Source organism: Thermobia domestica, chromosome 3, assembly GCF_964235325.1.
Source record: "Thermobia domestica chromosome 3, izTheDome1.hap1.1, whole genome shotgun sequence".
Taxonomy (NCBI): Eukaryota; Metazoa; Arthropoda; class Insecta; order Zygentoma; family Lepismatidae; genus Thermobia; species Thermobia domestica.
Genome location: NC_137456.1, coordinates 36,512,050 through 36,524,935, shown reverse-complemented (window position 1 = coordinate 36,524,935; position 12,886 = coordinate 36,512,050). Strand labels below are relative to the sequence as shown.

The 12,886-nt window shown below is 36.1% G+C and overlaps 1 protein-coding gene across 1 annotated transcript in view; it reads left to right on the top strand.

Moving 5' to 3' along the window:
• Positions 1-10,433, top strand: part of LOC145680283 (putative inorganic phosphate cotransporter) — a 112,931-nt gene extending 102,498 nt beyond the window's left edge. Inside the window, exons 7-9 of the mRNA XM_081750641.1 lie at positions 4,738-4,870; positions 6,546-6,787; positions 9,720-10,433. Coding sequence (XP_081606767.1) covers positions 4,738-4,870; positions 6,546-6,787; positions 9,720-9,824 — 480 coding nt within the window. The 3' untranslated portion in view covers positions 9,825-10,433. The remainder of the gene's footprint in view (positions 1-4,737; positions 4,871-6,545; positions 6,788-9,719) is intronic.
• The last annotated feature ends 2,453 nt before the right edge of the window (positions 10,434-12,886 follow it).

The following is a 12,886-nucleotide window of genomic DNA, read 5'->3' as shown; positions in this document are numbered from 1 at the left end:
TCCGTTCCTTGTTAGCTAGTTAAAATTCAATTTTGAAGATGTCTCACTACAGGTGATCGAAGTGGTCGAAACTTTTAAATGGCCTTCCTTTGTTAATTTAAATGGTACAATTGTTTTCTTGGGTGGACAAAATTCCTGAGCTAGTTAAATTCAAATTTGATGATGTTGCACTACAAGTAATCCAAATTTGTAAATGGCCCTGCTTTAATAATTTGAATGGTATACTTTTTTTCTTGGGTGGACAAATATTGACAAAAATTGAACAAAGGTGTCGCACTACAACTAAATAGGCCCGAAAAATCTTCTAGAAGTTATTTTCTGAAGCAATGGATTGAAGTTGAGAGACGTTAACAATTCAAGATGAAAATATATTTTGCTAAGTAAGTAAGCTTGTTTTCAGAAAAGGACATTACTATTTTGTTCGACAGCAAAAGCTCAAACTTCAGCAACGCTTTTTTTTGGGAAGGGGGGGGGGCTTGTTATATTTTCATAGCAATTTCGTTTGGTAAGAAGTTTATGCAACTATGAAACAGGCTAGATGTAGCTTTCTTTTTGCATACTTGACAGGGTTCATCCCAAAGAAACCGTTGAAAAATGTATTTCGGGATGAAATGAACAACCTTTTTTAAAAATGAGCTCTAAATATGAGAGTATTTAAATATAAGCTTGTGTTGCTTTCATACACACCTCTGTCTCTCGAAACGTAAATTCCCTACTCAGTCTTCAGTTATGTTTTCGATAACTTTACCTTCTTATTATTTATTCCTTGCTCAAATCATTTTATTCCAATTAAAGTATCAATATTATACATTGTAAATTATTGCTGTTTGACACGGACAATGTTACGGTAGAAGAAAATTGGATACAAAAAGTAATTTCAAGTGGATTTATTTTCTTTTAAACAAGAACTTAAGAGTTTTTAATATAGACTTTTGATGCAGTAAAAATTGCCTTCAACAGGTCCCTTCTTAAACGGAAATATTTCACGATCCCATGAATTTAAAGGTAAAATAAAATGTGTTAAATTCTCTTGATTCGGCGGAACCTGTGTTGCGAACAACAGATGTTAAAATACACTTTTTAACGGAAATTTTCAAGTTCCATAATGCAGTGTTTAAAATTTTTTTAGACATTCTGTGAGAGGTTAAGTATATGAACTACGTTGTCTGTAAAGGTCTTCGTTTACTTGTTACCCTACACATTTACTTTTTAGTCCACCACCATGTAAGGCCCTAGATACCGTGCGAGATTTTGAACGAAGTGCAATTTACACAGTTATCTCCAAATACCAATAACGCGTTCTCTAGCTGCTCTAGAGACAGGAACAAAGAGCATAATATACACAATAGATCAAAAGGGAGCCAAAAGTAGAGGAGGAGCGCTGAAAAGGGCATAGCATCTACTCTTGGTCTTGGGCTTTGAAACCGTATATAGGCTTTTTTTGTTTACTGAAAGTTTAATGTGTATTAATTCGTAGCACAAATAAATAAAACAATTGAATACGTTAGGCCTATATTCAACATTTTATTTTATCTTACTACGTACCTTATTTATTTTTCTAAGCATAGAGCTATCTTGATTAACTTTGAAACCTTTAACGGAAATATTTGCGAGTCCTGTTCAATTTCACTAGGCAGGTTTTATTATGTGCTTATGCCAGAAATGTTTATTTACTTCTCTGAGTATATTTATGCTTTATTCACAGATACTTGGCACATTATTTGTAAAACAATGGCGGATCCATGATATGATCGATGGAGGGGCTAAACCATAGTTTGTAGCTTTACCCACTGTAAAGCAGGATTGAAATACATTTTATCCAGTTTACATCTGAGCGTCAAGGGGTGTCCGCCAGGGGCGTCATTTCACACTTCGCTTGAGGGGGGGGCAAGAGCACCACCGACATAAGACTTTTACGTTTTGTACTAGTATATTAGTAGACAATCGATTAACCTATGTATTCCTCAAACTCTTGGGGGGGGGCAATTGCCCCCTCCTGCCCTCCCTAAATGACGCCCCTAGTGTCCGCATATACGTGAGGTGTTTGAACCCGAAGAAACCAAATTTATTTAACAAGCCTTGGATACTTTCGGAGCTGAAAACATTAAAAGCGACCTTGCGATTATCAATACTCATTTCAGTTCATAACGAGATTAGAAGAGCGATTATTAGGACTTTGCAGTGCATTTAAGCTGTTTGATTCAATAGCGAAGCAGACGCCCCCCAAGACCAATCGGACAAGCATTTCTTTGAAACGCACATTCAATAGACGGGAAACATCTGGCATAAAATTCTTGTCTAATGTGAATAAAGTGTTCCTGGGAACAACGACGCACGAACTTCAAATTTAACAGCAAGTAACATTGCTTCTTTGAAATATTGTCCCTTAACGACCCATGACACGGAAAGAACATTTTCGATGTACACTAATGTTTTAACTGATAAACGCAACTTTTCGCCAGAAAACACCGAAAACTACATACTTGTATATTGTAGCATGAATGCATCATAGTTATACATAAATATATGTAATTCAAGTAATACAGCTTTTTTCTCTAAAGATTAATTTCCTCATTTAACTTTAGCTTTTGATTGCTGCATATTTACAATTTTTAGTGCATATTTGCATATTTTGTGTGCATATTTTCGTGATTTTTAGCGCATATTTGCATGCATATTTTGCCGTTTTTTAGTGCATATCGATCCGAAGTCTAGTAATTACACAGTGACATCTGTCGATAATGTATCCACTTCAACTAGTAAGCCCGATAACTTAAATCTTTGGTACACTCACTGACGAGTTGGAACGAGTTGTAACATGTTAGTTGGCTTCCAGAAGCAGAAGAGTGAGAAACATGTTAAAAGTGCCTGTCGCGCGATAACATTAAGTTTTCTTCTAAGTTGCAAAAAGTGGCAAAGAAGCTTACGAAATGTCAAAATTAGTGTATGGCGATGAAACGGTAGCATTGGAAAATATTTACAAATGGTATGAGCGATTCAAAAGCTGAAAGAAGTCTGTTGAGAACGAGCAACAATAAAGACGTCTTTCGACGTTAAAAACACATGACAACATGCAAAAACGGCACAAATAATTTGTTCAAACAGGCGAACGACATCTCCAGAGCTATCCAAAGAACTAAACATCTCATATGGGTCCGTGAAAAGACATCTTAACCGCCGATTAAATGAGCAAATGGATTCCTTCTTCACCAGAAAATCGCGCCGTGCCACGTCTTGCTTTTGATCTTGGAGTTTTCGGCCGAAAATATATTGCTCTCTGTCTACATTCTCTGTGCTCTCCAGGTATAGCTCCATGCGACTTCTGACTCTTTCCGAATATTAAAACCAGGCTTCCAGGAAAATGTTCAGACACCATTCCTCACATTGAGAAGGCCACTACAGAGTAGCTGAACGCCCTTCCAAAACCTTTCAGAAATGTTTCCAGTCATGGTTTCAACGTTGGGATAAGTGCATTGCTAACCAAGGACCGTACTTTGAAGGGGATTAAATAAAATTCTATGTGAGCTTATTATTTGTAAAATTACTGTATTCACCGTATCTTTTGATCATATCTCGTATATCCTTTTATTATAGGCAACCAACATTTCTTTGCTACTGTACAGGTTGCATAGACGCTAAGGAATGTTCTAGGTGTTAAACGGGATATGGATAGCCATAATTAAAGTCATCGTTACCCGTGAAGATGTTAACGGATTGTCTTCTACAAGGATCTCGGTCAAGATAATTCCAGTATAAAAGGCTATATATATCCTTTACATATAGGCAACCAACAACTCTTTGCTACTATACAGGTGTCATAGACGCTAAGGAATGTTCTAGGTGTTAAACGAGATATGGATAGGCATCATTAAAGTCATCGTTACCCGTGAAGATGTTAACGGATTGTCTTCTACAAGGATCTCGGTCAAGATAATTCCAGTATAAAAGGCTATATATATCCTTTTAATATAGGCAACCAACAACTCTTTGTTACTATACAGGTTGCATAGACGCTAAGGAATGTTATAGGTTTTGAGCGGGGTATGCATAGCCATCATTAAAGTGTTCGTTACCATAATGATGTGAACGGATTGTCTTCATAATCAAACTCGACCGAAATAACTTAGTTCTAGCTGTCTTTTGGAAGAAACAGAAATTTAAAATTAGCATTGGTTCAAGAGTTATTGTATATCGTAATTCTAATAATATGAGAACAAGGCTCCTGAAAGGCGCCATGTTCACCGTTATCTTAAAATGGCACTAATATTAATAATAATAATTACATATAAAATATTTTTGTGCACTTGATATCTTCATTATAAAAGTAAGACGCATCAGTCTGTCAGCCACACTTGTAATAGTATACAGTGAAGGTAATAGTCCAAGTTAAGCCAATAGTCCAAGTCAACCTAATAGTCCACAGTCAGGCTAATAATACACAGTCAAGCTTATAGTCGAAGTTAAGCTAACAGTCAAGTCGAGCTAATAGTTCAAGTCAGGCTAGTAGTTCTCGCTATCTGGCCTGCCTCCTGTCTGACCTCAAAAACTACGCTAGCGTGCAGGAAACTCCTAGACGGGCATAAAAGTTGGTGGGGGGCAACTAGTTATACTAAATTGCATTGTAGTTTCCTTCACCACTTTAAGCTACCTAGATATGTGATAAATTAATGAACTAATTTTTCTAATGAACTAATGAATTAATGAACTAATTAGTGAACTAATGATTCTTTCTTTCAGAACGGCTTCTTATCAGCTCTTCCATATCTAGCGATGTGGTTGTTTTCTAACGCCATAAGCCACGTTGCTGATTGGTTGATCAGAACGCAGTATTTCACCCGCACAGCAACTCGTAAAATCATCAATACAATTGGTAAGTAATTTCTTTTGCTTTTATTAAATAAATGTGATTAAGGAATGTGGTATACTGAAAACTTTTATATCTTTATTCTTTCTCCGTCCGGAGACAACAAGTCTCAAAAACTACTTGATAGATCACAAGCTTCATCCCAGTGTGCAAAACTTAAGAACGAAAGCATGTTTCTCAATCTGTGCCACTCCGAAGTGGCTTAGAGTAATGAAATTAGAATCACACATAGCAAGTAATGCTACAGTATGATCCATGAAACAACAGAAAGAAACATGTGGTTAGACCAGTGATAGTCAAACCGTCGATCGCGAACTATAGTACCTCGCGGGGATATTTTCGGTAGATCGCGTTTACGCTCCGATTGGCTAACCTTGATCAGTTGATTTCATATTTACTAGAAATGTAAGTTTATAGGCAATAAACAAATGTATTTTTTGTTTGAAAAATGGTAGTTCTTTTGGTTGGTAGCTCAGAGTAGGATTTAGAAACGGCACGGTAGCTCAAAAGCTTCATAAGTTTGGCGACCACTGGATTAGATGAACAAAAATGACACTTTTATACAAAGGCAATAACTTACGCTCAAAGCACTGCGACCATCATATTCTCCATACATTACTGAGGGTGTCAAATATTCCTTATAGAAGTGTGTGTGATCATTATGGATGCATATTCTGCAATGTGCTCCCATGCTGCTCACAAAGTTGGTAATGATTTGTTGTGATATGGAGTTCCATTATTTCATCATCCCTTTTGACCATTGGCTAGTGATCGTTGGTGCATCTAAATGTGCTGTCAGACGTCTCCCCATAGCACCGTAAACGTGATCAATAGGATCCTAATTGGTGAAACAGCAGGCCTGTCTGAGTATCGTTTCTTTCCAAGAGCTCCGCCACTTGCGCTGTGTGATGCGATCGCGCATTGTCATCCATAAACAAGAAGATGTGGCCGACTGAACCTCCAAATACACATGTAAAAGTGTACAGCGACACAATGACAATGGCCAAGCAGTGTACAGCATTCAAAAATCGGGTGATCGATATGACTATACACCATTGTACGTCCCTACATAAGAACACTAGACTACTAAAATGATCATCGACAGTAATTTTGGATTCACCCCTTCGATATTCCTACCTTTGGATAGGTGAGTGTAAATCTAGAATTACTAACCGGCCTAAGAATGCTCTCATCGGAAAAGGGAACGCGACCCTCCCTCCTCTACTCTTAAGTTGCAGCGTCAAAGTGAAATGATAAAAGCCATCTCAGGCCCGAATCTCATTTATGTTGAAAATTTGATTGAGATCTGTCGTGTGGTTCAAGAGTTATTAACTTACGATCACAGCTACTTTCATCTTTTGATATATAGATATAACGACCTGTTAAAATATGTGATTGATAATTCTTCACGGATTTAAAATACGATCAATATGGTTATCCGTTAATCTTCAATGAAATCAAATCCTGATTAAAATGAAGAAAATTTTATGTAAGTTCTTGTGGAATTAACAAACAGGCAATTACAACATTGCAGGTTGAATCGGGTAGTAGATGCTCGCCAATGATTGCATTAATTAGCATTTAGTACGCTAATGATATTATAAGACACATTATTAAGTATATGTAACTGCACTTACGTTTAAATGAAGTTTTGAATGCCAACTGTGGTTTCGATTTACAGGACAATGGAGCCCAGCCGTTGCTCTTGTTGCAGCAGCGTATACAGGTTGTGATCCGATGCTCACGGTGGCCATTTTAACCGTAGGTGTGGGTCTAAATGGAGGTATCTATTCAGGCTTCAAGGTTAATCATCTAGATTTATCTCCAAGATTCGCCGGAATTTTAATGAGTTTCACTAACTTCACAGCTAATGTTGCAGGTTTCATGGCGCCCTTGGCAGCGGGACATATTATTCATGGCAGAGTAAGTATGATTTAATAAAAATTATTAAATATTGAAACTAGTTCAACAAACACAATTCCAGCATAGCTAAATTGTCAATAGGTTTCCTCTTTAAGTATGTAATTGCGAGAAGTTGTTGTAACAACAGCTACCAAGAAGTGTTGATGTTACAGAAGCGAAAGGAAGCAATAATCATCTTAAAATTTTTCCGCAGAAAACGTTATTTTTAACAAGTATAACAAACAGTGGCGTATTTACGATTTTGTTTCGGGAGGGGCTTTGCTAACTTTCGGGGAGACTTTGCCTGGAAATGTGAAAATTCTGCAAGATATTTCATTTACTTTACTATACTAAGTAAGATTTCGGGGGGGGGGGGCTTAAGCCCGGAAGCCACCCCCCTAAATACGCCACTGATAAACTATACAAATGATTTTAATATCACCATTACAGCCTGAGATATCAAATTGCTATAAACGGCATTATATCCCTACGTGTTTTGAAACCGATATTGGATAAACTCTAGTCAGTCCGTGATAATTGTACAATTTGAATGTGAAATTGTAACATGTATTACTTATAAAAACGAATCAAGGCTGTAACGAATAGGCCAAACACTGGAACAATAATTACACTAAGTTATTTGAATACAAATATATAAAACTTGTGTTGTATGAAATATTCTGGTTATATCGTGACAGTTCTGGTTATTTCGTGATAATTCTGTGATAGTTTGTGTTACTCCGTGACAACTCTGGTTATTCCGTGACACCTCTGTTTGTCCGTGATCTGTTCAAAATTTATTTATCTGATATTTTATTGGCTGTCACAATCACTTGCACAACCATTACACATAAAGGTAATGCCATTGTATAAAGTTTGCCATAAACAATGCTATCATACATAACAAAATCCATACTTAATTCATTTGGCATAATCTTCGTCACAAATTTTTCCACCAGATCTATAAACCAGATCTTCTTATTGTTTCCCTACATTTCATTTCATTTGATTTTTTTATAGTAGGACGAGTAAGCGTGGAAACATAGTCGTGGTTTGTGGCACCATAACTTGAGAACAGAGTAGCGAAGTTGAGGAAATCAGCTTTTGATCTTTTAAAGAATTCATTTTCCATTATCTGCGCTCATAACGTTTCCAGTACTCAAACCTTGCTAGTATTTTAAAGGGTAAAGTGAGAACTCTAATCACAACTGCACGTACCTCTTAACATCTAGCAAGGAGAAAGTAGACTTTGGTAAATGAACTTCGGAGACATGTTTTGTAAGGTGATAGTGCACATTTAAAGTGTTCATATTACAAACTGGTAGAGCGCAACGGCCTAATGTACCAGAGAAAAAGCGTCTTAAAGTTTTCGACTCGACACATATGTCGTACGTTGCACGAGTTTATCAAGTGACGGCGTGGCAGAATTAGTAGTATGTGTGACTCAAGTGAAAAGGGCTCCGGGTTCGATTCCCGCTGGAGTCACTTTTGATTATTTTTTGCTTCAACCAATAAAATAGCCACTTGTAGCTACAAGTAAAATGTTAATTTACCATATGTTTATAATCAATTAAAACAATAGAAATATTGAATTAGTTTTAAAATCTTTGAATGTTCCAAGTTAACTACCAACGAAATTTAATCTCTTTCGTAACTATATTAATATTACGAGTTATATTATTGTGTAAATAATGTGCAAATAATGTCATTGTGTAAATAATGTTCTTGACGCTACGTGTCTACATCTGTTCCAAATCTTATCTAATACAGCGCATATCCGTTTCCATCGAACGTGGTAACGTCTCGTCGGTCCTTGGCACTTTACCACCTGGCAAGGAACTGGATGAAGTGTTTATACTCTGAGAAGAATTCTTTTATATATAACAGTTCCTGGACAATAGTTTTTCTTTTGACGTTATAATTACATAATTATTTCTGATTTAATATTTCTTGTTTGTTTCCAACCATGAACCGACATTAATATGTTCTTTAACTTTCAAATACTATTTTATCTATATGTATAATCACTTCTGTAAATTATTTTATGTTTTGTTTTATACTCTCACATCAATATTATGTACATTGAAATATATATATATATATATATATATATATATATATATATATATATATATATATATATATATATATATATATATATATATATATATATATATATATATATATATTGCTTGGATTAAAATGAATAGATAAAAATGTGTATATATATAACAAAATATTATATTTCGTTGCTAGTTGACATTTAACATTGAAGGGTTTTACAACTGATTTGAATATTTCTATTGTTTCAATTAATTATAATCATGTGGTGAATTAACATTTTACTTTTAGCTACAAGTGGCTACTTTATTGGTTGACGTAAAAACGAAACAGAAGTTGACTCAAGCGGGAATCGAACCAGAAACCTGTCGCAGTTCAGTCACACATGCTACTGATTTTCCCACGCCGGCACTTGATAAATTTGCGCAACGTACGATATAAGCTGCGAGTCGGAAACTTTAAGACGCCTTTTCTCTGGTATATTAGGCCGTTGCGCTCTCCCAGTTTGTAATATGAACACTTTAAATGTGCTCTATCACCTTGCAAAAAATGGCCTCGAAGTTCATTTACCAAAGTCTGCTTTCTCCTTGTAAGTTTCAACTAATTTCCCGATAATTGTCAAGAAGAAACAGGTCAGTTTAAGGGGTGAGAAATAACTCACCGGATACGGCTTCATTCTTTTAAGAGAAAACGGAAACGTTATGAGCAAGGCTATTATGATTATACGAATTAACAAATTATAATATGCAAGGTAGAAGAAAATATTATCTGTATTTAATAATCTTTATAAAGTCTAATATCGAAGTGATTTGTTGTTTTATTCTGAACCTAGATCTTCTTTATTTCCTATTTCAAATAATGTTTTCTTTTAAAAAAGTCTTTGCTTTTACAGCCAACTCAAGCTCAGTGGCGAAAGGTATTCCTGATAGCAGCGGGCGTCTATTTTGCTGCCAACGGATTTTACTTGATATTCGGTTCTGGTTCCCGGCAGCCATGAGACACTGAAAAAAGACGTAAAAAGCAAAAAAGAAGTTGACTCAAGCGGGAATCGAACCAGAAACCCGTCGCAGTTCAGTCACACATGCTACTGATTTTCCCACGCCGGCACTTGATAAATTTGTGCAACGTACGATATAAGCTGCGAGTCGGAAACTTTAAGACGCCTTTTCTCTGGTATATTAGGCCGTTGCACTCTCCCAGTTTGTAATATGAACACTTTAAATGTGCTCTATCACCTTGCAAAAAATGGACTCGTAGTTCATTTACCCAAGTCTGCTTTCTCCATGTAAGTTTCAACTAATTTCCCGATAATTGTCAAGAAGAAACAGGTCAGTTTAAGGGGTGAGAAATAACTCACCGGATACGGCTTCATTCTTTTAAGAGAAAACGGAAACGTTATGAGCAAGGCTATTATGATTATACGAATTAACAAATTATAATATGCAAGGTAGAAGAATATATTATCTGTATTTAATAATCTTTATAAAGTCTAATACCGAAGTGATTTGTTGTTTAATTCTGAACCTAGAACTTCTTTATTTCCTATTTCAAATAATGTTTTCTTTTAAAAAAATCTTTGCTTTTACAGCCAACTCAAGCTCAGTGGCGAAAGGTATTCCTGATAGCAGCGGGCGTCTATTTTGCTGCCAACGGATTTTACTTGATATTCGGCTCTGGTTCCCGGCAGCCATGGGACACTGACCCAGAGGGGTCACGCAGAGGTTCGCGGCAATCGAGGAGAGCCTCCAAGATCAGCCAGCATGAAGAAGGAAGAGCTGTCTTCATCAACCAAGGAGCTAACTTTGAGGAGACAAGTCTTCGAATTGAGTCACCAGATAGAGTTAGAATATAAAATAAATATCGAACTTTCTTAACCTTACTCGTAGTCTTAGCTTTACCTTTTGTATGTATGTTTAAAAAGATGTAAAACAAGTATACTCGAAACTATGGTGACTCATTCATGTAACTTCATCTTCTCATGTTGCTAAACTTAGAGTAGCGTTTCTCAATTTGCGTTCTGCAGAAACCCAGGGTACCACGAGAACTTCTTAAGAATTATTTTAATTCATGGTTACTTCTTTGCCAACAGGTATTTTAGAATGGTTGCTGTGTGTGCATTTCATACGCATAATCTTTCATTCAGTTCACTGCAGACAAACAAACAAAATAAAGTTTTGGCATCATTTAGACTTTTAGTATCCTACCTGAATTAAAAGCTAGCGGAAAATGAAATGAAATCTTTGAATTTTACGTCCCACGTTTATTGCCGGTTAGGCTAAAGGAGACGGTGATGAAGAGTAATGAATAAAATGGTGGAACGAATAAAGTGGGGGGAAACGGGACAACCCCGAGGAAACCCATCCACACAGTGTTTGTCCATCACAAAGTTCACTTGGCGGGGACTGGGATCGAACCCGAGACCCCAAGCAACAGAGGTGAACGCTATACCTCTGACCCCCGCGGATATGTGGTGGGAGAATTGATCGCATTGTAAAATGATGCGTTATGCATCACTCAGTTAAACATGTGCAGTTTCTGATCGGTGACATTAAAAGACACGGCAGCCAAATTGGCGTTTAGCCTAGTTCAATGGGCGCGCGATGCGCTATTCCCGAACTTAGAGTGAGAATGCCGAACTGCTGATGTACTTAATACTTGATTACTTGAGATGTCGCCAGTATATAAAAAAATAGCCAATCGTCATTCTCTCAAACTTCTCGACGTCATAGAGTTACTATATCATTCACAACAAATACATGCGCTTTTCAATTATCAATCCTAGTTGGTAAAATTTTCTAATATTTCTCTGTTGCACTTGAACATTACGAATCATTCACAATTTTCAAAAATGTATCTACCCAAATCGATGTCATACTTACTGTATTTCTGCAGACATTCATCTATATATCCCTCAAATCGATTCGTCTTTAGTTACCACCACAATACCTTGCTCTGTATGACGATCAGGATATGTGTATTAAGGTGCATCGAAATAATCAAAAATTGTCTAATTAAATAGCACTAGGTCTCAAAAGTTGTGTATTGACTAGTATAACTTTCGTAAATTTTTTCATAATTTTTGTACTTCATCTTCATTCCCCGCAAGGGCCTGAAAATTTTGCAATTTTTTATGAAAATATTAATTTATTTGAAAATATTAATTTAAAAAAAACTGCCCAATGAAATCAAACTAGGTGTTAAAAGTTAGATAATGACTAGATTGACTACGCATCTTCATTCCCCGCAAGGTCCTGAAAGTTTGCAGTTTTTCTGGTAAATTTTGAAATTCTACTTAAAATATTAAAAAAAGTTTTAAAATCTGCGAAATCATTTCACACTTGCTTAAGAAAGAGTTGTGTTCACTACCACTACCATTAGTTTGAAATAATTTTTGTGCTTTATCTTATTACCTGCAGAAGCCTTAAAATTTTTGAATTTATACAGTAAATTTTAAAATTAATTGAATACGCTAACGATTTTTAAGAATTGTCAAACAATATCCTATTAGATTTCAAGCCCGGTGCGTGACTAGTATGATTTCGATTATTCTAAATAAAAAAAAAAAAAAAAATCCTTCATCTTTGTTACCTTCAACAAGTTTGAAAATGCAGTTTCATATTAATATTTAAAAATACATTGAGTATAACATTAAGATACATTATGTCAATTTAATAATTTTGCATTGAAATTATTTTTGATATGCACCTCTTTGCTAGTTCCCAGAAGCACCCAGAACTCAGTACGAGGAGGTGGCTGCACATAGAGTTCCGCCCATCCTCCCATCCCATCCACCCTACCTTTGGAAATTATCTCTTTAACTCACTCATTTGTATTCAAATTTGTTTCGAATTTGGGCATAATTGACATATCCAAAATTCTTGCTCTGATAAATCCATCTCGAGCTAAGACACCAAACACTTCAGACGAAGCTTCGGTTACGGTTTTAATGCACCTCTTTACTGCTTGGGTATGACACGGCAAATAGAAAACAGGCGGAAGGACAGATTTCTGTTACACATTTCTGTAGATACTTCTCCGACAAGTGTCTCGTCAGGGGTG